The sequence below is a fragment of the Drosophila eugracilis genome, unplaced genomic scaffold (genome assembly GCF_018153835.1).
Source record: "Drosophila eugracilis isolate 14026-0451.02 unplaced genomic scaffold, ASM1815383v1 contig_445, whole genome shotgun sequence".
Lineage (NCBI taxonomy): Eukaryota > Metazoa > Arthropoda > Insecta > Diptera > Drosophilidae > Drosophila > Drosophila eugracilis.
Genome location: NW_024573311.1, coordinates 3,108,912 through 3,133,979, shown reverse-complemented (window position 1 = coordinate 3,133,979; position 25,068 = coordinate 3,108,912). Strand labels below are relative to the sequence as shown.

General features: G+C 39.3%; 3 protein-coding genes across 3 annotated transcripts; 1 reads left to right on the top strand and 2 right to left on the bottom strand.

Annotated features, from left to right (window-relative positions):
• The first annotated feature begins 8,587 nt into the window (after positions 1 to 8,587).
• On the top strand, positions 8,588 to 14,315 carry LOC108104140 (V-type proton ATPase 116 kDa subunit a1). Its single transcript, XM_017210041.2, is given in 6 exon segments — positions 8,588 to 8,692; positions 11,198 to 12,367; positions 12,369 to 13,118; positions 13,120 to 13,402; positions 13,850 to 14,021; positions 14,086 to 14,315. Coding segments are annotated over 5 exon segments (2,448 nt in total). The 5' UTR covers positions 8,588 to 8,692; positions 11,198 to 11,218; the 3' UTR covers positions 14,180 to 14,315.
• A 9,509-nt stretch (positions 14,316 to 23,824) lies between these two features.
• Positions 23,825 to 24,140, bottom strand: LOC108104019. The gene is made up of 2 exons (XM_017209851.2): positions 24,056 to 24,140; positions 23,825 to 23,991 (listed from the first exon to the last, which is right to left on the bottom strand). Exons 1-2 carry the CDS (start codon positions 24,138 to 24,140, stop codon positions 23,825 to 23,827), a joined length of 252 nt encoding a protein of 83 aa, XP_017065340.2.
• Positions 24,141 to 24,199: 59 nt separating this feature from the next.
• On the bottom strand, positions 24,200 to 24,579 carry LOC108104047. Its single transcript, XM_017209894.2, has 2 exons — positions 24,491 to 24,579; positions 24,200 to 24,433 (listed from the first exon to the last, which is right to left on the bottom strand). The coding sequence occupies exons 1-2, from the start codon at positions 24,564 to 24,566 to the stop codon at positions 24,228 to 24,230; spliced, it is 282 nt and encodes a 93-aa protein (XP_017065383.1). The 5' UTR covers positions 24,567 to 24,579; the 3' UTR covers positions 24,200 to 24,227.
• Between the last annotated feature and the right edge of the window lie 489 nt (positions 24,580 to 25,068).

Below are 25,068 nucleotides of genomic sequence, written 5' to 3'. Positions count from 1 at the left end.
GGCCTCCATCTAGAGCGGCACAGGCTCCGGGACTGCTTTACATTTTTTTGGCATGTCCATTTGCAAAGTCATTTACCCACTCTCTCGTACACACACACGGCACTCCACTCACTCAATTTCCAAGTCAACGTTCAAAAGTCGCCTTGTGTCCTCGTCGTCCTCGTGGTCCTTTCACTGGTCCTGGTTGGATTTGACAGTGCTGCCTGTCAGTCAATATATTTGCAGCGTGCTTGTTGTGCAGCGTTTTCGACAACTCATTTTATTAGACCACACTGACAGCAGAGGTGGCTAGAGTAGGGAATGTTTGAAAACACATATGAAAAACCAAGTTTGACTTCATTTCAGCAACCGAGTAAGCTTTTTCCATATTTCATTCTAACCATTTATTTAGGTATGAACTCTTTTTGGAAATAGTAACTTCTCAATGCAAATAAATATATATTTTATTTTAAGATTTTTGTTTACCTACTTGCATGACCACAGCTGTAACAACACTCCTGCTCACTCGCTCTCTCTCACTGATGGACTGATGCACTCGGCATCCTCGCACGTTTGCGGTCAGCCCTAGAAAATTGATGTGACTTTTTATCACCCAGGGTCGGGGCAGTCGATGAACTATGTTTCTCGATTTCGGTTTTCATCTGTTTCATCTCTGGCCGTTGACATCGTTGCCATTGTTGGGCTCAAGCAAACCGACAAAACAAGAAAAACGAATCAAAATGATACCTTAAAAAAAGTAGGCCAGGTTTTTCATCTTCAAAGAAAAGAAGACTCCATTCCATTGGCCATAATAAATATGGTTTATACGTTTTAATCAAACTAATTCACTTCCGTGCGCGTATGCCCTACTTAATTATGAATAACATTAAGGAGGAAATAAATTGAATTAAAAGGAAATCATGCAAAGAACATATAAATTATGTATTCCTAATCAGAATCAAGACATGCCATGTCCGTGCTCCAATTCCAATTCCAATCAGAGACCGCCCACCGCCGACAGAGTCATAACTCAGGCAATAATGCCAAACAAATTGTTGACAGGCGAAGGCAAATTCGTGATACATAAATTATCTGTAGGCATTTTTTATGACAGTCACTGTGTCAGCGGATAAAACACGCAGCTTACATCAGAACTAAACATTAAAGATTTACAGAATGTAGATTAACCGAATTGGGATTGGTCCTGGTATTGCTATCGGAATGGCCATAAAGCTGATGCTACATAGAAATGAGAGCTGCACCTCAATAATCTGTATAATAAAAATGCCCAATGTTATTAATAACACCCCTTGGGAACTTGGTTCTGCTGAATACCCCGCTAAGTAGTTTGGCCATTTCAATACCTTGGGCGTAAGCCGACCGACCATAATAGTCTTAACCCCTCAATGCCCCGCCCGTCCGTCCAGCCGACCATCCGGATCGTGTATAAATACCACAAAGCAAATAAACACGCGCAGCTCACGGCCAAACAATATGAGATATATTGAAAACGTGCATAGCGACCCGGCCACTTAAGGCGACCCGGCGACAACACGAAATGAAAGGCAAACTTTACACGCTAATAAAATCTGAGCGGATAAGTCCTAGATTATGGAACGGAGGATACCTACTAGGTTAACTAAGAGTATATATATTTTCTGCAAATTGTGAAAAAAGTCTAGAATTATCCTGTATTTATATGTATATGCATATAAGTGCTTCTAAATCTTAATAAAAGTAAATAATAGTAATTTAAATATTACATTTTACCAAATTATATATTCAAATATTATATTGACCTCTTAAATATCTCCAATATGTTTCCCTCTACAGGATTATAGTTCCACAACCCTCAAGTTTTGCCCAGAATACCCTTCATTAGGCATACCCTTCATTAGGAAAAAGGACAACTAGAGATGAAGGACTGGAGCTGCGCAGCTGGGAGCCTTGGCATTTTATGTGGCAATGGAAGGCGCAGCACAAAAGGCTTGGCCAAATATGGGTTTATGGCTTGTAAAAATCCATGTTAATAACATCAACAAAGGCTGGGCAGCGGAAAAGGGTAACTAGAGAACAGGAGCCAGTCAATGTCCTATCCTATCCGCTCAAGGCTGTACAGCAACTTAAAACTCAGCCGGAGCAGCCTTTTCTCATGACTTTTTGTACATTCCTGGCCATACTCCTACACAATCCCATACAAAGCCAATGGAAAAATGGGTGGAAAGCCAGGCTTTGAGCTGGATACCCAAAAAAAATATAGTAAAATAAAATAAAATAAAGAAAAGGTAAAGCGTCAAGACTGGCGCCGCATCATTAGTGTCATATGTGAGAAAGGTGGTGAGCTATTATTCACATGGCATAATAAATCAAAAATTGTTGCCAATAAATTTATTATTGTAGATTATCTGCAGCCACAAAAGGTAGTCGTCTGCCCACCTTGACAAAAGCTAAAAACTGCCTGCCGGATACTCAGTTAACCCTTGGCATCCAACAATTTATCAACATCAACACAAGAAAAGCTACTATAAATTACCAGAAAAAAAGAGATACATTTACTAAGCTGATGTGTTTGTATGAGATTTTGAAAAGTAAATGATTTGCTTTAAGCAATGGGCTTTATCAATGATCTTATCTTTTTCATAATTGCAGACCATTATGCAAGGAACTTAATTTAAAGAATTGAATTTGTTTCTTGAATCAAAGCTAATATGGAAAGTATTTTTATTTTTTTAAATTCATGAAGTCTGAAGTCTTGGTATTTGCCAACAAAATCAAACAAGAAATATTGTTGATTTTAGCACATTAAACTATTCCAAGTTCAAATAATCAAGAACAGTTTTCCACATTTAATAAGATATTCACACAGCTTGGAATTAAAACCAAATATGTGAAAACCATTATTTGTTCTTTTATTGGTTTTTCTTTTTATTTAAAAAAAATATTTTTATTTAACATTGAGTGCTTGAAAACTTTATTTTTAATTTCTAATTGAAGAATCACTCTTTTCCACCAGCTTTTCCCCATTGATTTCCATTTGCGAACTTTTGTTTGCCCTGCTCTCGCATTGCCATTACATAATCAAAGGCAAATTAACGGGCCCAACTCCCCAGTCTCCCATTTTCCCAGCCTTTATCTGGCCTGGTTTAGTTTGCCAGCGTGTTTTTCCTCCTGCCCATGCCACGCCCCTTTCCACTCACCGCCTCCTGTCGCATTGCAACTGTTGACAAATCTCTTTTTAAGGGCGCGCTTAAAACGTCATTTGAGCGAGGTCTTGTGTGTTTTTTTTTGTGCCCCTATTTCGTAGCTGCCCCGCATCGGTTGTAGGTTGCAGGAGGGGCTCACATCGTCGGTCTAAACCAATCAATATTTAACACATTTAACCCTTTGACGAGACCCAACAATGACACGCCTGCTACTCGCTGATCGTCCTGCGTAAAATTAGCATAAAATTTGAATTTTACAGCCAAGTGAAGCGTATGCAGCGCGTGATTGACAGCAGTCAAATTCAATTGAAGGCGAGGAGCTCCGCACCCGTCCTCAATCCTCGAATACGCAAAATGAAATCAAATAAAATAAAATTTAATTCAAATAAAACCAATTTTGAAGCGTTTCCCAAAAACTCCCTCAACCCCAATAGGTATATATAGGCTAACCTTTTGCCTCTGGGGCGGGCGACCTTGTGGCGAAACTTTTCGCAGGGCGTTACATTTTTTTCACCATTTTACTTGAATTTTCTTTCGGTTGTTCTTGGTGCTGCTGTTGTTGTGAAGCGAAAAAGGATGCACAGCGAATTGGCAACGTATCGGCGGCGTCTCCAGGATATTTTGCCATGGCCTGAGGTTGCCAAGCGCGTGTCCTGGCTGGAAATTGTCATTGGATGGGGGGGGGAAAAACCCAGGGATTGCTTGTGGAAGGGATCAAATCAATGACGCTTGCTTTTAAAGATTTTCGTAGGGAAATTCAATTTTATCTAGGCAATTGCAATGTGTATTTTTTTTCGAGTTATTTTTGGATAAAATTTATTTTGGAAAATCGCAATTAGGTAAATATTTTTTGCTGGGTTTTGTTACTGAAAATATCCTTCAAAAGGTCTTCTTTCATATTTATTTATTAATTGAATTTCCTTTATTTTTTACTCATCATATACCCAGGAAATGTATTCACAAAGAAGAATATTATGTATCAGAATATTTTATTCACATGAAATTTCATTTCACAAAGAGTATTAGTTCGCTGCTCTTTGGCCATTTTGCTGATCTATTTTATAATTCAATTTAGACAAAGTACTGGGCATACATGAGCAACAGGCTGGGCCATAACACTTCAGACATAACAATGAAAATGAAAATAAAAAATAATCATATAATATAGTTGAGCACACGCAGCACCCAGCAAATTGAGACAAGCACGGCAGTCTCACAGGAGCCACTACGATGATATTTCTGCCATTGTTTGAAGCCTGAGCTGTGTTGGGAAAACCAGGGGGAAAGCAGGGCGACGCAGCAACAGTTGACTTTTATGCACGACATGACGCAGCGCGGTTTTATGCCCCCACTCGGTTTACTTTTCCACCCATTTTTTTTCCACCTTGCATAATTCCAAACTGATATGCATTGCAGTTGAGCTGGCGCACAACGCGGCGTATGAGTAATACTCGTAACAATGCCCATAATTGTCACTGTTTGGGGCACATCGTGGCAGGTAAGCGGGTTGCCTCTGCGGTTGCCATTGGCACAGACTTGCCTGGCAACAAAAAAAAAATGGTAACATACACTGGGATTCCACGAAAGAAAGGGCTCATTAAAATTTAAACGACTTTTGTAGCAAGCTGGGTTCTGAGGCAACTTATAAATCATCTAGAAAATTACATTAAACCCAATTAAAATAATATTTATTTATTTAAGCCAAATGCAGTTTTGAACTGCCTGCACAAATTATTCAAAACGTATAAAGTTTCCGAAAATAAACACACGAGCAACGAATAAATTTCATTGTCTAGACTGGCCGCAATTGTTGTGTAACCCTTAACATTGTTTTAGCCACAACCATATATCATTTCGCATGTGGCATGGCATATTAGCGCCAACATTTTCACACATTTTCATTTCTGAACAAATTACGTACATTATTGCGGAACAAAAGTGAAAAGCGCCACAGGAACAGCAACAATAGCTGAACCCTTTTCGCTGGGTTTCTGTTTTTTTTTTTTTGGGGCTTTGGCATTATGAAAATGCTTTAAGCAGAAAATTGGATTTTTTCATCTTGAATGGAAAACAAAACAAGGAAAACAAACAAAAAACCAGGCGAGGCAATAACAGTAAAGCCCCCCGGTAGCTACAAAAAATAATAAGTATTAAACATCACCCAAAAGAGTGGCGAAACAAAAAATAAATGTTAGATATGCTGACAAAGGTAATACAATAAATACGAAATGACGTTGCTGCCACGGCTGCTGTTAATGTTAAATTTTACGTAGCATACTTTCGGGTACCCTTGAGGTGGGCACAGGGGGTGTGGTCCAAGGGGTCGAAAGTGGGATTGGCAGGCAGTTCGAGGTGAGTTCGTAATCGTGCTGATTGTTCCGTTTTTTTGTTGTTTTGGGTTCTTTAATTTCATTTCAGGCCATTCTTATTTATTTAACATTAGTTTTTATTTTATTAGCCATAAAGAGAGGAGCAACACTCACTATATACAGCAAAAGTCAAAACCAGGCAGGGAATTGCCCAGGCATATGCAAACAGAATTAAAACGAACTTAAATTGTAAATTGAATTTTATTCAGCTTTTATAGTTGGGCATAAATCAAGGGCACACACAGTGCCTAATTGTTTAATCAAGAGTGTAAACGACGATAAACCTAGGCCATAAAAGATAACCCACTGATAAGCCACCGTCTTACGATTATACTGACTCACTGCCCACAGAAATATACACGAAATTCCATTCGACTACGAGGCATGTGTGTGTGTGTGTGTGTGTGCTTAGCCACAATAAAAACCCAAACCCCGAAAAATCACTAAAGATAACGAGTTGGCCAGTTGCTGCTACTGGAACTGCAATTGCAATCGGCACATAAAACGGGCCAGAGCTGCGCTTTTCGTTCGTAAACACATCAGAATCCAATTGGCTGCACGTTTGTGCGGCAGACCACGCCAAAAAGCTCTTACACCGCCGGCCATTTTGTTGCAACTCGTACATATTGGCATTAGACTAATCCAGAGTACCGCACGCAACAACTTAGTTATTGGCGATGGCCGAAAGCAGTCGGCAGAAGTCCCGAAATTGCCCGGGAAATGGGACACTTGAAAATATTAGTTGGCCTTAATTTCACAAATTTATTGGAAAATGTGTATTTCTTAATGGTTTTATGGTAAATTAAGTAATTAAATTGGTGGGCATATTAATAATTATATTTACACTTTACAAAAAGTGTGGGTATGATCGTCAAACATTATGATAAAAATAATTCTAAAATTTAATTTTCATAAACAAATAATTTTAAACTTGTTATTTAAGATATAAGATTTGTCATTAGAAAAACAATTTCACTTATTTTCCTACATATCTTTTTCTAGTGTAGTCTACTTGGTTTTGAAACTGCGTTTTTTGGCCCAAAGCAGACGGAATGGTGACGCACATTAGCCGATAGTGCGACTCGAAAAACCCGGTGGCCCGGTCTCTACCCCATTTAATGTGCAACAGCGAAAAGTTGAACGTGCTGGCAGCTAAATTCCTTTTTCATCCTCTCTTCTTGGCAACAAACACACTCATATACACACACACACACTCGCTAACTGATGGCCATTATCAGCATCATTATGTGGCATTAGGAGCCGCACCACCAGGATGATGATGTTGTTGCAGCTTAAAGTTGTATGCGATTTATTTGCGGTCTCCCCTCGTTTTTCTACCCTTCCAACATAAGGGTGTGCTCGTGTGTGTGTGTGTGGGAAAGTGCATTTGAACTCATTTAAATAGCATAAATTAAGATGCTTAAGCTCGTTAGGTGGAAATTTTTAATTAGCAAAACTGGACCGAAGCCTTGTAATGACCAGCGACTGGCAGGTGGTCGCTCGGTTATCATCTGCTGGCCAAAGCCAAAGGCCAGCTTATCACTCAAGTGGAGGCCAAAAACTAAACTAATTACACAGCTAATGCAATTCCTAGGAATCCACGTCATCTACGTGGGTAGATAAGCAAACTTTTCTCTAAATAATAACATGCAAAGGCAAACTACAATTTTTGCAGTTATGTAAAAGGAAAATAAATTAATTCCTACTACCTTAATATTTTAATGTGTTCATTTTTTAGAGATTTGAAACTTACTCTTCTTAAACTTCTTCAATTAACCTTGCCGTGTGTTATTTTTAGACAGCCTTTTAAGTTTCCTCTTACTTAGAAATAGCTTAATATCAAAGATTTATGGGCCCTAAAATGGAGAGTGAATTTGCGAATAATTTCAAATGAATCATGTGCTCCGGTAATCAAACGTTGCCATACCAACCAGGGCACGTGACTCACGATAAGACCGGTGTACTTAAGACGGTTTTCATAGAACGCGCCTGATAAACAAAGCACTTGACTCTCGGGCTAATACCAATTGAGCAGACATAAGGCTGCGATGTAGCCTTCCCTTCACACGTCTTCGTTGAAATCTTTGAGTAATCCTCGCATATTACACAGGTGAGGTTGGTTCCGTTAGGTGGTGCCACTCCCAGCTGGAGATAAGCATGTTGAAGTCCGGGAAAATAACTGAAGTTGCCAATGGGGGTTTAAGGTCCCGGGAAGGGGTTGCAAATTCAACTTATAAAAATACGCTTAAAGTGTTTCTAATAAGTTAGAAGTAAGAACTCAATGTTCCTCCGTACCAACAAACCAATTTCAAATCAAAATCACCTTTAAAAATAATCTTTAAAAATTCTGTAAGAGCTTTTAATTATTTCTTCATAATTTAATATAAAAATAAAATCTCCAAAAAAGCACACCATAATTCTTTTAATTAAAAAAAATGATTAAAAAGCAATCAAAAGCCTTTGAAATCTTAAATCAGCTTGTTTTTCAGCATTCCGAACTTTAATATCTCATTCAAGCGACGGGGTTATCACCTCATGTACGACTGCCAATACCAGATGATTGATTGATCACTCCGTCCATCACTTGGTGGTGCCTTAATAAACTCTGCACCAGTGGCAATGCCATATCAGCGTGGTGTCATATTGTTGCAACACAAGGAAACGCCCGAATGGTGTCAATCAGGTAATGGAATTGCCAGGTAGGATGGGGTATGGAGTAGAGGGTTGGGTATTTGGTTTTTGGCCAACTCGTGCTTACACTCAATCATTGATAATGCTTTGGGAAATGGCCATAAGAAAAGTGACCAGCAATCGGGGAGTGGACTGCCATAATTGTGTTTCGGTTACTCGCCGATTACCGATCCCCTCACCGAAGATAAGCTAGTTGGCCGCAATCGCAAAATGGTTCCGAGCGTGTGATAAAAAACGTACGAACAAAGATTATACACCTCTCTCCCATGACATTTCGCCTCGGTTTTTGGTAAATGTATTGGTGTAGTGTTTAGATTAGCCCCCAGTCTAATTGGCCATAGAGCTCAACAGGTCTAAGGCGATCGCACAGTTCTTTCTGCGCCGCTGAGGTGGCAGGTCGCGTAAAAATAATTAACTCTCAATTGGAAAATTCGATTTCCCTCCTCCAGTGTAAGTGCTGTGATCTAAATTGAGAATATCCTGAAAGCCACTTGAGAAACTAAAGTGTTAACTAATTGTATGATTTATTTTCGAGCCACTTGTGACTGTCTTAATGGCTATTTAGAGACTCATTCGCCACGTTGGCAATCAGGTTGCTAATGCGCGTGTTAGCCTAATTCCCGTGCCACTTCTTGGCACACAACTTATTATCAGCCCGTTCCCAAGAGGTTAACAAGACGGGGTTATCAATGTTGTCAGAGATAAGCATTAACTGTCCATAAATTTAATGTTCCTTTCGCAAAAGCAAAGTTTGCTAACTACTCCTCACGTAATTATTCAAAATTGCATTAGCCGTAATGGTAATTACTTCGGCGATAAGTTATCTTAATAGGTTTTTGATAATCAATCGCTAGCATGCAATAAACATCGATTTTCATTGGACACTAATATGGAACTATAAAGCGGTTTATATGTGCTATATGTGTCGATAATATTGCCCTGTGACGTCAAAGCATGTGATGGATCATATAGAATTCAACCACTCAAATCGTCAACTTGACTTTTGGCACCACAAAAACCGATTGGGGGGGTTTCGATAATATTTTTAGGGCTCACGAACGGATTTCTTAATGAGCCCCGTATTACCGCCTGCAATCCAAAGCAAAATCCCCCAATGAACCCCGTAATTGCGGACATAAACCAGCGGGAACTGCGACTGGGTATGAACTGTGGGAATGGGCATTGGCTATCCGATAATCAGACATTTGCGTGAAGTTTGCCCACCAAAGATTTATGGCCAACTTAAAGGCAATTGTCTGGTCTGTGCAGATTTATGGCTTAGTCTGATGTACAAAACTGAAACCGATAAGCTCGGACTTGCACTGATTTATCCACAGATGGCCATCGGCAAAGGCCAGTCAGCTGCAGTTAATCAATTCAATTCAACATTTGTGCAAATTATAGGCTTTTTGTAATAATAAATTCAATAATTTAGTTGGCAACGAACTTTATTATGGAATTAAATATTATGCTCAAGGCTACATCTTATTTGCAAAGGAGTTAAAGTGTATTATGTTTCATTATATCTAATTAATTGAATTTGATTTTTGTTTACCTTTCAGTTAGTCTTTCCATGCACTTAAAATTACACAAATTAATCTTAAACTCTTTGTAATCGTTGCATTTTCTTTCTAACTGCCTTTTGATTTAAGCCTTTAAGAATTTATTGAGCAATTAAGAAATCGACAAGCCATTCCATTCCCTTCCAACCATCTACGATTTCTTTAATATGAAACTCATTTCCCGCCGCTGTAAATCAAATCTATCGTATCTGTGACAGCTAGAAACTATCGAAAAGTTGCTCAAGTGAGGCCACAGACTGCGTGTCTTTTTATCAGCCACTCTCGAGAGCGAGAGTCAATCATGATTTTATGGCCAGACAGGCGGGGCAAAACCTCAGCACTGGCCTAACCATAAATATCTACAATCTGGCCTGCCCGAAAAAAAAAGCAATCGGTTATCAAAAGACACTGCACAGGACGTGGGAGGGTGGGTATAAGCGTTTAATGCAATAAAAGACTTTCGGGGCTTACTTATAAACCAACTGATTGCCGGTAATTGTTAATAATTTCAAATTATTAATGCGCTCAGCGCTCAACGCCCACTCCAGATAGCAGAGCCCGAATGCCAGTAGATAGATAACAACCGAAGCGATCTCGATAGACGAGGTAGCGTGTAATCTAATCTATTCGGTTCTGTTCTTTTCTGAATTGTTGAGTTCCACTTAGGTGATTGATTGCGACATTGGCAGGGACTGCATTGAAGTGGACCGGCCATAAACAATGTGCGTCAGTTGGATCAACAATGTTGAATGTTGGGGCCCTTCGACAGACGGCAGACCCATTAAAGCTCGTCAAAACAACTCATTATCCCAGCTGATTAGTCGAGTGTGACAAGCAGTCGTAAAAAAAAGTGTTACAAATAATTGGATGATCGGTTTTTATGATACCATGAACTGAATGTTCTTTAACAAATCCTAAACACATTTTACCAGAAACTACGAAATCAAAAATCTCTTTGAAAATATATTCATCAGATTATCATCAGGAAGATCATATCTCAACATACGAAGTTTTTCTATATACTTAAAGACTTTTGAATTTCTTCGAAATCTAAATTTGTCCATCATCCTGACACTTGTCATAAATTAATTTAATAAGTAATGGCCCGCTTTATCATCAGCGGAAATTTCGGTGACTGTTACTACGTTTGATCACATGCCTCACTTGGCCATAAAACAGTTTAATAAAGCTGTAAAAGCCTACTTTTATTTGCAAATAAATAACCTGCGTAAGGCCAAATAGTGAAGTCAAATGTGTGCCTAATAAATTACGTAAATAAAGAACATTATCAGTGAAAAAGCAAAACAGAAGTACTAAAAGGCTATTACTTAGTTTCTAGATCTTAATTTAATCACTCATTAGTTAATCCTTTACTTCACTGATTTTTTTGCAGTTATAGAACATTAACTCGAACATGGGTGATATGTTCCGTAGCGAGAAGATGGCCCTGTGCCAGCTGTTCATCCAGCCAGAGGCAGCCTACGCCTCTATAGCCGAGCTGGGCGAGCGGGGATGTGTTCAGTTCCGCGATCTGAACGAAGAGGTTAGCGCCTTCCAGCGGAAGTACGTCACGGAGGTCAGACGCTGTGATGACATGGAACGTCGCCTTCGGTACGTGGAGTCCGAGATGAAAAAGGACGAAGTGATGTTGCCAATACTGAAGCCTGAGGAGGAGCCCAGTGCCCCCAATCCCCGCGAGGCTGTTGACCTCGAAGCCCAGCTGGAGAAGACCGACAATGAACTGCGTGAAATGTCCGCCAACGGAGCTAGTTTGGATGCCAACTTCCGGCACATGCAGGAACTCAAGTACGTACTGGAGAATACCGAGGGCTTCTTCTCGGACCAGGAAGTCATTAATCTGGATGTCAACCGAAAACTGGACCCCGAGGATCCGGCGAATTTGCAGGGAGCAGCTCAACGAGGTCAACTGGCCTTTGTGGCTGGTGTGATCAAGCTAGAGAGATTCTTCAGCTTCGAAAGGATGCTGTGGCGCATTTCCAGGGGAAATATTTTCCTTAGGAGAGCCGACATCGAAGGCCTTGTGGATGATGAGGAAACAGGACGTCCAGTACTCAAAACCGTCTTCGTGGCCTTTTTCCAAGGCGAGCAGCTGAAGCAGAGGATCAAAAAGGTCTGCGCGGGCTACCATGCCGCTGTCTATCCTTGTCCGAGCTCACATGCCGAGCGAATTGATATGATCAAGGATGTGAATGTCCGTCTGGAGGATCTGAAGTTGGTCCTCAGCCAGAGTGCCGATCATCGCAGCCGTGTCTTAAACTCAGCATCCAAGCACTTGCCACGCTGGTCGATCATGGTGCGCAAAATGAAGGCCATCTATCACATCCTGAACTTTTTCAATCCCGATGTAACGGGTAAGTGTCTGATTGGCGAGGGTTGGGTGCCCACCAATGACATTCAATCAGTCCAAGATGCACTGGCTCGAGCCTCGAAGATCTCGGAGAGTTCCATACCAGCTTTCATGAATGTGATCGAGACAAATGAAATGCCGCCAACTTACACGAGAACCAATAAGTTCACCAATGGCTTCCAGAACTTGGTTGACTTCGTATGGCATGGCTTCCTACAGGGAAGTGAATCCCGCACTTTATGCCTGCATCACATTCCCCTTCCTGTTCGCTGTGATGTTCGGAGATTTGGGACACGGCATAATCCTCGTTCTCTTCGCTGGCTGGCTTATCCTCAAGGAAAAACAATTGGCCTCGATCAAGGAGGAGATCTTCAATATATTCTTCGGCGGCCGATACATCATCTTCCTCATGGGAATTTTTTCCATGTACACTGGCCTCTTGTACAACGATGTGTTCTCCAAGTCCATGAATATTTTCGGTTCCGGTTGGCACATGAACTATACGAGGGAAACGGTGGAGGATGACACTCTGAAGAGTATTACATTGAGGCCCAATGATACGGTTTTCAAGACATATCCCTTGGGCGTGGATCCCGTTTGGCAGCTGGCCGACAACAAGATTATTTTTCTGAACACCTTTAAGATGAAGCTGTCGATCATTGTGGGCGTGGCCCACATGATTTTCGGAGTCACCATGTCGGTGGTTAACTTCGCTTACTACAAGAAGTATGCCAGTATCTTCTTGGAGTTCTTGCCGCAAGTTCTGTTCCTTCTCCTGCTCTTCGGGTACATGGTCTTTATGATGTTCTACAAGTTTGTCACCTACACCGACACCGTCGAAGGACCTCTTTCGCCAGCTTGTGCTCCTTCTATTCTGATCCTGTTCATCAACATGATATTGCAGGGCTCCCAGGACACTCCCGAGCCCTGTAAAGAGTTCATGTTCGACGGGACAAAAGTCCATTCAACAGGTCTTCGTCATTATTGCCGTCATTTGCATTCCGTGGATGCTCTTGGGCAAGCCTCTGTACATTATGTTCAAGCGGAAGATGAGCGGAGCACCGCCGCCAAAGCCACAGAGTGGTGGTGGTGGCGAGGGTCATGGCGATGACGATGCCATGGGCGAGATCTTCATCCACCAGGCCATCCACACCATCGAGTATGTCCTGAGTACGGTTTCCCACACAGCCTCCTACCTTCGATTGTGGGCTCTGTCCCTCGCTCATGCACGTAAGTTGATTTATTTTACTTCTTTACATTTATTTTTATTAAATTATCTTTAATTGTTGATATTATTGTTGTTTAATAAGAAGATCAATTAGCTTTATTATTAAAATATTTTATGTTTCAATTAGCCATTGGTAGATTTTCGAACTATTTCCATCAGGAATTTTCATTTAAGCCAAGTTAATTTAAAAGAAAAATTTCATATTTTTAATATTTATTTAAAGTCGGCATTCATGCCGTTCTCAGTGAAATTCCAAATAGTAATAAAGCATTTATTATTCCAGATTAAAAGCAATTAAGTGTGTCACCTTTTTATAAATTGGGTATCGTAAATATTGTTAAGTGATATAAAATCAAAATTAATAATAAACCATTTATTTTGCGATAGGGTTATAAAAATAATTGTTATCGGAAAGTATTTAAAAAATATATATTTGGACTTTTTTGCAGAGCTCTCCGAAGTGCTGTGGAGCATGGTGTTCTCCAATGGCTTCAAATTCGAAAGCTACTTGGGCAGCATTCTCATCTTTGTGTTCTTTGGAGCCTGGGCTTTGCTCACAGTTGGCATCCTGGTACTCATCGAAGGACTTTCGGCCTTCCTGCACACACTGCGTTTGCATTGGTGAGTTTTTGGCTTAATGAGAGCAATTTTTCAGAGTAAGCCTAACTTTTTCTGTTTTTGCCAGGGTGGAGTTCATGAGCAAGTTCTATGAGGGCGCTGGTTACGCCTTTGAGCCTTTTGCCTTTAAGACCATCCTGGATGTCAGTGAGGATGACTAGAGAAGACTTGGCACTGGTCAAAGGAGAAAGATACAGCGCAGGACGCACTTCCTTAAACCATTTTCCGTTTATTTTCGTTCTTCTTTCGTTATTTTTTTTTACGGAAAAATAAATTTCGTTCGATATGCATACAGAATACTAGTGTTTCTCCTTTTCCTGGCTCACTTCTGGTTTTGTCAGGCGACGACAAATGTTTGGCATATACGTATGCTTTTTGACAGTTTTGCCTTGGTCAACCAAGTGACAAGTGCAGACAACCCCTGGAACACATATGTACATCTCTCGTCTCGTACATTCCCACATGAACTGACTGCACCATATTGGTAACAATCTCAAAGCAAATTGCTTGATATCCTAAAACGAACTAGTTTCGTGCTCTGCTATGTTTGTGCGAGATTTTTTCTCATTAGAAAAGTTGTCATATGCTGAAATTATGTTGTCAGTTCAACTGTCCATTGGGCATTGAGTTGTGAAATTGCGCACTGGGCAATTTAAATAATAATAGTATGACAAGTGGCATCAACCAAAGACAAGTATTGGATTATATGTGTTTCTGTCAAATGCAGATAACTAGTAAATTTAAGAAAAATAAGAAGTTATACGAACTAATTGTAGTTATCATAAACAAAACTTTAATTTTGAAAGCATAATCACTTATCATAGTCTTAGCTTTCTTATTTAAATCATAAATCAGCTTACAAATCTTAACTGAACTAAACAATATACAACCACCACAAAAACTCCAAATCAATACAAAATAAAAAACCAAACAACTTTTGAACTTTTATGAGACTTGCTTTCTGTAAAACTTTTAAATGGCGCGAAATTCCTTTCAATTTTTAGCGTTATCCTTCGGGTTTATGCGAGGGGTTACTGGTGGTTGATGTTGTTGCTGCCCAGCTGCCCTCTGCGCGTTTACAAATATTTGCAATCGAACTCAATTCGCTGCATTTTGATGTTTATTTCCTATTGCTGCCAAAATTGAACGTGTATTCTTGTATGTACCTTTTGGGGGATTCGATTTCGTTGTCGTTGTCATCGCCATTTCTCTCCTACCTAATATATATATATCTGTTTTTTTTCGCGAACGGAGCAGGGTGTTGACAACCGGACATTGGTCAGGTGCATCGCGGGAGGACAGGTGATCCTGGCAAAACACACGCAATGCAAATAGGAATTCAAACAGGCTGCCAAACGCTTTGAACCCGCATGTCAAATGCTATTTTCCAAACAACCAAACAACAAAGGCGGCTAAAAGAACAAGAAATTCCTATATGTTCTGTTGAGTTTGGACTATGAAATACCCTAAGAAAGTCTATAAAATAACTAAGATTTTTGTTAATTAAATAATATTAATTATTTTAAAAATATTCTTCAAATTATTCCATTCAGTTTTCTATTTTTAATTTAAAGGTAACTTTTATATCTCTAACCTGATTTTGGATAGAATAAAAGTTTAAAAATTGTTATTGAATTTTCAATTTTAATTCTTTACCAGATTTACATACTTTTTAAATAATAATAAATAAATAATAAATAATAAATCTAAAATGGTGAATGGAATTTCTGTGACACTGACTGATTTTTCAAGCCAGTAAACCGAAAATATCTGGCGATTCCTAGGACAAACGCGATAGAGTTTGACACCATAACAAAAAAAGCTATCAACTATCTGCCACCCAGGGGCAGGACGGGAGTTTTGGCTTGGAGGCAGCCAATGGTTTAGTCTTGTTTGTGCAGCTGACATACTGGTCAAGTTTCGTGCTGCTACCGCTCTGCACTCTCTGTGCATTCGCATTACGTATACGCCGCGTATCGCCATCGACATCAGCATCGGAAATAAATGCTAGAAAACAAGAACAACGGCGGCAGTGGCTGAATTCCAGGCGATCGGCATATAAATATGGCTGCAAAATACATTAAACAAATAAATGTTTGTGCATCCATAGACAGTCGGACTGTATGGCAGGCGGTCATAAATTATGTGAGATGGCCTAATGTATTTGGCCTCGTATTAATCAATGTTTGTGCCGCTTTCTGGGTGGCCTCAATTTTTTTTTTTTATTTTGTATGCCGAACAACTGCGGCATTTGGCCGTGTGTGCATTTGTTTTAATTTATTTGCCCAACGCAATTATTTGGATTTTGTTTCACAAAAGTTTCTTTTGGCATTACTAGATTTTATTTTTTGTTTTTTGGCAGTTGTCGTTTGATTTTTTACGCCTGCTGCAGGGGCATAAATATAAATCAAACTGCATTTGTGTCGTCGATTTGCATAGGGATTTGTTTATAAATCCGCAAACACATTTGCAATCGAAATAATAGCCTGTGCCTAGCCTTATAAATGTATCCATAGATATTGCTTTTTAATTGCCCATCTCTGCATAGTTTCTTTATAATTTTCTATGTTTTATTTCCCTTTTCCTTTTTTGGCATATGCAGCCTTTGGCCGCCTAATTGAATAGCAAAACAAAATGATATTTTTATTGTTCATCATGCTGACCCCTATCTTGTTTTGGCTAAATGGCATTGCTTTTATTTTGGGATTTATTTGAAGCAATTAAAAAAATATGCAACTTGCTTTGATATAAATTTAATGAAATTTTTCGGTCAATAACTCAGCCAGTTCTCTGTTTTCATTAACGATTTATATAACCTTAAAGTACTGATGTTTTTATTACCATTGAAAATCAAAGTATGAGCTCAGATCTAGATCGACTTCTTGGTGTCCCAATTTTATTATCACTTTGGCAGAAAAGCCAGGGCCAAATCACCGAATCCGAAATTATCCAGCGTTAGGCTTTGCGAGATTTTACGACACTGTCCAACAAAGTCCGTAAATCAAAAGCAGATAATTTTCCAACAGCTTCACTTTCTTGCGACCTCACCTATACCCATTTACCCAGATAGCCAAATTTCCAACCAAAGTGAACTGAATCGGACGACAAAGGAATAAAATAATTGTTCAGTGAGAGAGCCACAAATTATAAAATTTTTACGCTTCTTTTCTCATCCTCCTGTGAGGCCACTAAATTTACATACTCCATGACGAGCCAACGCCCACTCAGCTGGACGCACGTTCCAAGTTTTCCTTTATTTATGCCTGCGAAAAGGACGAATTCAAGGAGCCGCGGGGCGTGGCGGAGGTGGAGGCAGAGGCAGAGGCACAGGAGGATAAGTGTGTGAGCACAATTGCGCGTCATAAATTTGAATTATTGTGCTCTTTGCATTTGACAACGACTTAAAAGCACTTGCAGCGATTTGGGCCAGCTCGGTCCAGTCCAGTTCAGTTCAGCTCAGCGAGAACTCCGAGGCAGTCAGCCATGAACATGTCCTTGAGACATACACGAGAACTGGGCAAAGGCACTCAGAAAAATAAGGTTGTTAAATGCTAAAAATGTGCATAAATTAGAAATCAAACCAAAATGATATGCAGACTATTTACATCTCTGCACTCTCTTTAACTTAAAAATATTAATAAATTAAATAAAAATAAGTAAACATAAAAAACAGCCTTGGTTATGTTTTAGGTGTACAAAACGCCTCTCGGTCATCTTTTTGTGCGTCCTCATTCTGAACGCCCATTGCTGCCACGCCCCCAAGGGCAGCAACAACAATGCCAGGGACATTTTTAGTGGACATTTATTTTATGCTTGAAACGCATTGAAATTTGCGCCCAAGGCGCCAGCTTTGTTGACGATGAAGTCGGTCATCTCTGTGCGGTGGGTGGCCTGTCTTTTGTCAGACCATAAAATATACCCAACCAGCCGTCCAGCCAGTCAGCTTCCTCTTTGGCTGTCAGTGGGAACAGTAAAGTGCATTAGCCATTTTAGCACTTGACGCACATTCATCCGAAACCTTAACGAAATATAATTCCTAATTAGCCAGAACTGCAATACCGGGCAGCTGCATTCCGTTGGTATTAAAGTGTTAAATTGCGTTCCTTTGGGGCGAGAGGTTCCATCTTCGTCTTTCAACTGAGCTCTGACAGGCAGCTGAAAATGGATTAATTCGTCGTCTCTGAATGCGAACTGTGCTGACAGTCAGGCCAAAACCACAAATTGCTCAAGATATACATTCTTGAGACGTATCAAAAGAAAGCCAAGTAATTTGATATTTTCAGATATATATATATATATATATGTGCGAGTGCCACAGGGCTGGTGGATGGGTGATGGGTGGCGTTGAATTGACCATGTTAACAATAAACAATTGACCACATGACATGACAACTAACGAATGTGCTGGCCAAGAATGTTTCCATCAAAATTTTGCAAAGGAGATTTAAAGGGTCGTTAGATAAATACCCCATTCTAGGATACATAACAATAAGAGATTCTATTTTTGAATATGTCTGTTATGTATTTTAAATTAAAAAAAGGAAAAGGAAATACAATGCCTAATTTAATATTTTTTAGAATTAAATACAAAATGTTTTTTATCATCCACCACCGATCATTCTATGAAAGTCCTTGATTACTGAGTATCAAGAACGCTTGTGGCTAGCAATAAAACTATTAAACGTTCTAGCTCATACACACACACATACACACACAAGGAAAGCCTTTGTACTCGTTCAATTGTACAGCAATTTTATTTGTATTTTTTTTTTTTTGTATTTTTGTGATTTTTTTTTGTGACTCTCGGGCCATGTCTGCACAAATGTTGCATAGCAATTGCTTTGTGTGTTCAATTTTTGGGCATAACAACAAACAAGCGCACACACCCAAACACTCATTCAACACAGACACACACAACTGCACATACACCCGCACACACACACACACATGGACAGCAACAATGGGCAGTCAAACAAATGAACAAGAGCGCACAAATTTTGCAGCTGTCAGTAGCATGAGCATGGACACGAGGCACAACAGGAGGCACAAAGCAAAATTTTTATTTGCTAAAAAGGCAAAAAAAAAGGTAAGGGGAAAAAGACGGCAGAAGAAAAACGAACCACAAAATTGTGGTTTAAAATAATTTTTTGGTTTCTCTTCTTTTTTTTTGTGTAGTTTTCTGAGAAATGCAATGGCCGGCAGCCAAAAATGGGAGTCCGAGTGGGTGTGGTCGCAAATTGTTAAATGCTTAGATGTCTGCAAAGAATTTGTCGCCAAGAGTCGTTGGGAATGGATTTTCCATTTCCAGTCGCTGTCACGTATACGTAATATGGCCGATGGCAGCTCCCGAAAAGTATGCAACACAATGGGGAGTAGTTGCTCGGCGGCGGGATTGGATGTTGATAAATGTTTTCAGTTCGCCCCCTCCATCGGTCTGCCGATATGAAAAATGGGCTATTGATAAATGGCATATTGTTTTAGTTACCGGCAAATTTTTTCAAGTTTACCAAACAAATTATGACGAATGCCAGGCATTCTTTTGCACAATTTTGATGCCATTTCCTGTTTCAAATTTTGTAATTTCATTTTTAGGATTTAAAAACTTAAATAATTTAGAATTATTTTTATAATTTGTTAATTAGAAGGTTAAAAACACATAGCCTACGCACTATTAATTGATTTATAAATAGGTAAATTAGAAACATTTTAGATATTTGAATTTTTAATACATTTTCCGGCAGGACAAGCAACTAGGACTTCCCTAATCTCCTTACTAATTAATTTAGCTAGAAAAATATGCAAATAATAAATTAAATTTTTCCGAATAAATGAAATAGTTAATTATTAACTGCCTGCCTGCATTTCAATTAACTATTGACAAATTAAAATTTGGACTAGGAAAGAAAAGAATAAATTTTATATTTTCGGTTTCCAGACTGTATAAAATGTTTATTGGTAAATTATTTAGTCACTTAATGGTGGTCTATAATGAAGCTCCCTTGTTACCCATTTCATTCTATAAGTGCGAACTATTCGAGCAGATTAGGCAGATGTAATTACGCTTACAATCAGCAGCTAATAAACCTCAAAGCAGCCATTAAACGCAATGACGGCTTAAAGCGTTGAGCTCCAGCACTCACACACACACATATACACACAGACACCTAGAGATATGGCCACGTTATCCTTTGTTGCTATTGCCATTGAAGTTCCTTTGGCCAGGGTCACATTTAATTGTGCGCCATGTTCAACAGGCCATTGTACATGCGTATTAAATGTAATTAACTCATTATAAATGATAACGTGGTCGCCCTGAGTCGCCTCAGGTATGTCTCAAGCCGCCAAAGAGTCCTCCGCGCGCAGCCAGAAACGAAGGACATGGATGGCCAGGATTGCCTTTGCCACGCGGCTGTCACAGCTAATTTAGCCGGGGCAGCCAGCAGAACAAACGTGTTAGGTTGCCACATCGTGCTGGGGGTAAATGCGAAATTATTACCGGAAAAGGACAATGAGCCGCACTGGCTATTATTTAGGTTAGGGCCACGCAGGACTAGGATTTCCCAGACCTCCCTTCCGGTATTCTTCGTAATAAAAACTCTTTTATGCGCTCGAGTGTACCGTTTACTCCCTGTGATATTTGGCCCCTCGCATTTGCCCGCTGTTGGTTTATTTTATAGTTTGTCTCTCGCCTTACTTTTCACGCTGTTGCCACCTCGAGGCAGCCTTTTAATTATGTAACACGCGCCGCCACAGGAGTGTTGCCTTACGCACTTCGGTGTCTACGGCGGCTCCTTTTGGTGGCAAACATTTTCCATTTTCCTCCCAACAACCTGAATTTTCCACACTTCCGCTGGCCAGTTGCGTGTGGCGCCTCCACGTGTGGACTTAATTCAGATAAAGCGTAACTGCTGATAAGTTTAATTGGCGGAAAGTACTGGCCTAAATGGTGACAAACCTTTTTCATTTGTCTTTTGTAACATTTGAATGTTAACTTAATTTTTTGGAAATAATGTTAGATTTTGTGTTATTTTAATTGTATTTATTAAATGGAATTTAAGACAAATTAATCCCCCTTGGTTTCAGTCATTCAAATTCTTCAAACTCTGTAAAACTCAATTTAAACTTTAAGCCAATTACAGATAAGTTTAATTGGCAGAGTACTTTGAGTAAATGCTGACAAAGCGCTTTCATTTTTCAAGCTGGAATCATCTGTGATTCCAGTGCGTTAAAGACCACAAGACTCTGGGTGTTGGTCTTTAAAAAATCTTGGAAATTCAATTTAAATCTTGAAAACAAGAGCAAGACTCGAAGGAGAAGACTAACTGCCAACATTTACCATCAATAGCCGCATTTGCTTATATCAAGTGAAAACTTTCTTATCGGCAGCACAGCGGCAACTTCAATGACAAATTGAGACAGCGTTTGTGGTGGTGGTGGTGGTAGTGCAGCAACTGGGCGAAAACGAGGCAAAAGTTGGCTAACACATACATACATATATAGATTGGCTTGTCGTTGTGACAACTTGCCACTTTGAGCACGTAAATTTCTGTCGTTTCTCGCCTTTTGAATTGATAAGAAAATTCATAAAATTTTCTCCAATGACACACAAAAAATCGAGAAAAAGAGAGAGAGAGAGAAAAGGAAATGGAATGATGGTGGGGCCAAAGGCAGAAAACGCAATCCAACTCAAGTGTGTCAGCAGCCGTGAAAGTGGCATTTGAGCCGGGCTGCAAACTTTTGCTGCCAACTTGCTAATCTAATGAACAATTGTGGCTGCAGGCCACCTTTAACACCTCCATGCCCCGAGGACGAACTCTGCGTGAGCTCCGGCACCTGTGCCATTGGCAGACCCAAACTTTGCGCACTGCAAATGCACGGAGATTAAAATGAAAATTAAGCTCGATCCGGAATGTCAAACGAGTTCGTCTTTTTTCCTCCCCTCCCCCCATTTTTATTTTTATTTCCTTGAGCCTTGCCCAGCGTAAATTGAATTTTCTGTCAACGGTTTCGGCAGGAATTTAATGCAATTTGGTGAGTTTTTTAAATTGCAAGCAAAGTTTGCAGACGACGGGCTCAAACAAGTCAACAGTCAACTTAATTGTCATAATTTGTGTTTACAAACTTGACGAATTTACTAAAAAAAAAAAAAAGGAGGAAAATGTTAGTAAAAAAGGAGCAGAGGCCAAATGAGGATCCTGGGGCATACATATGTGGCCAGCTGGCTGAGCAAAGTTTTCTGCACAAAACAAACTAACAAAAGGCCAAAGCAAATAGTAGAGAAGCGGCAGCAACATGGATTCTGCTGTGGCAAGCAAAAGCCGAGAACAAAAAGAAAACCGACCAAAAGAAAAAGGAGTAACTTTAGTTGGGAATCTGATATTTAGATATCCTGTAGTTTTCTCATTTGACGTTAGCGATTCGTACATAACAAGGAATGATTTGAAAGGAATTTCAAGTCTTATTTTAGAAGATCACAGAATTCCTTTATCAGTCAAAGAGAAACAGTATTAAATTTAAATTTGTTTATAAAATTATTAAAAAGCTTTCTTAACAATATATTTTTCAATATACACTTTGTAGCCAGCTTTAAATTTCGGACTTTAAAACCATCCCCGTCCATAACTGATGGGTAGCGAAATGTTATCACTCATGAAGTACCCCGTGGAAGTGGAAAACCCTGAACTAAAATTGGACACTTAATGCTGGCAAGACGGAAAACGACGGCAGAAGACAAATAAAGACTGAGCAAATAAAATCTAATAAAACCAAGGACACAAAAACTTGAGCCAAGCCGGCGAAAATGAGCTAAATGCTGCGAGGGGCTAAGGGGGGCTGTGGGAATGTGGGTCCTTAGCAGGGGCTGAGATTGTTAGGGCGAGGCGAGAGAGCAAATGAAATAAAGTGCCAGAAGTATGTTTCATTAGCGGCAGTTGCAAACCAGACAACAAACAAACCAAAAGGACAATGGTCGTCCAAGGACACATGCTCGAGTGAAGCTGCCTGATGAACTTCATACGGCCAGCAAACAAACGAGGCAAAAACAAGCAATCCCCTGCCGACGGAAATTCTTATTTACGGTCCAATTCGAATGTTCTGTAATTTATATATGCCTTTGAAAACCAAAAGAACTTCAGATGGCTTTGTTTTCAAGTTTAATTAAAATATATATTAATCCAGACATTAATATTTTATAAAACAAAACAAAAAGTTTATATATCAGAAAGGAAAACCAGAAAGACTTGCTATTCCTGCTGTTTCAACAAATTTTATTTTCGTTTTTTTACATATTTTTCTGAGCTTTCTTCTGAGGTATCAGTTGAGTTTTCGAAGCAGAGCTTCTTACAAGCCTCTTTGCTTATGAAGAAGCCGCAAGGTTCCTTTTCCGGAATCATAAGATCACAAGTTTCAGTTTCCTCTTGGAATGCCCAAGTATTTTCCTCCAAGCACTCGTCACCACGTGTTGCTCGCTGGCAAAGCGCTTTTAATGGAGAATATTTAAGGATCAGGTGTAATCAAAAGTTAAACCATTTTCCTTACCATTTTTCAGAGAATTAACATCCTTAAAAACTGTACTATAGAAGATTAATAGAAAGAAAAACAATTGAGTGAAAATACACATCGTAACTGAATCAGTTCAGTTAAAAACAAAACATTATTATTCTGTCTTAAAAATAGATTCGTTAACCAAAGAGAATGTAATTTCACGGCTATTTAATATGATTAACAATGGGTGACAATATACCTTCTATCGGTCTTTATACAAACACAATTATTTAATGGTGTTATTCGAATATAGACCCATCAGTTTACCCGCTGGGCTTTAGACAGAAGTCCTTGCAACCCTTTTTACCATCGAAAAAGCCACATGGCTCCCGAGCCTTAGGTACACGATAACATTTACGAGTCCTCTCATCGAAGCCCCAAGTATTGCCCTGGTAACAATATATTGATCCTCCCGTTCGCTTGCACAGAGCTTAACCAATTTATAAAATCATATAAATCTTTAAATATTCCAAAATCTTTTGTACTTAACTTACTTCTATAGATAGGACTGTGAACGGCGGTAGAAACAAATGACAAATTATACAGAGCCAGCACGACCAACACAATCCACGGCTTCATGTTGACTGCCAACTAAACTGAAAGTACAGCTAAAACCATCATAAATGAATGAGTCAAGGTTCCAAAGAAAGTATATTATTCTATATTTTAAGGCAACGTTGAAACATGTTTTTCTAAGCCGACTAAAGTCCATGAATCCTTCGAGCATATTGTTTCGCAGGTATTCAAACTGTGGAAGAAGCCACAAGGCTTCCTTAAATATCGAACTTGTATGCATTTCAACTTCTTCTGGTCCCAATAAAATGTTTTCATTTTCTGGCAAACAGGCCCAGAATCCGGCTTGAAGCACAACTCTAAAAGGTTTTGTTAAAAATTAATTTTGATTTCTTGTATGAAATTCAAGAACCAACCATGTATTATGTTATCCTGCGGAATTTTAACAGCATGACAAACCAATAAAAGCGAAAACCAGATAAAGAACTTCATTCCGTTGGGGCAGTAGCAGAACTAACTCAAGAATAAACAAAAAAAAATAAGGGGATTAAACTATAATTTTACATCTAATAAGCGTAACATGTAGCTTATTTAGGCATAAACTTTAAGTTAAATTACACTTTCCATTGGAAAATTTAGAGCCATTTACAAATATAGAATAAGAATATTTTTTATCTGTTAAGAAAGCGACGCTGTACCATTGCCAGGGCAACAATGGCAATTTAATCTTATTGCCGGCACGCAAAGTTTGGAAATGGAACAATGGGAAATGAGGCTGAGAAATAAATAAATAAAATTCAACGCGAAATGCCGCAAGTGCTGTCATAAATTTTAAGCGATGTTATAATGGCGGCAACGTCTAGTTTTCACATTGTGCTCGCTCTTCTGGTTTTCTGCGTTTTAATAACATTTTATATATATGATATAATAACGCAACGCCGAGTCACGATATTTCAATTATACGCCGCCCCGCAGTATGAGTTGAGTGACGAAA

Coding starts and splice junctions, on each gene's coding strand:
- LOC108104019 (XM_017209851.2), bottom strand. CDS start 24,140: ATGAAGCCGTGGATTGTGTTGGTCGTGCTGGCTCTGTATAATTTGTCA. Junction 23,992..24,055: donor TCACAGTCCTATCTATAGAA/GTAAGTTAAGTA, acceptor AAATTGGTTAAG/CTCTGTGCAAGCGAACGGGA.
- LOC108104047 (XM_017209894.2), bottom strand. CDS start 24,566: ATGAAGTTCTTTATCTGGTTTTCGCTTTTATTGGTTTGTCATGCTGTT. Junction 24,434..24,490: donor GCAGGATAACATAATACATG/GTTGGTTCTTGA, acceptor AAAACCTTTTAG/AGTTGTGCTTCAAGCCGGAT.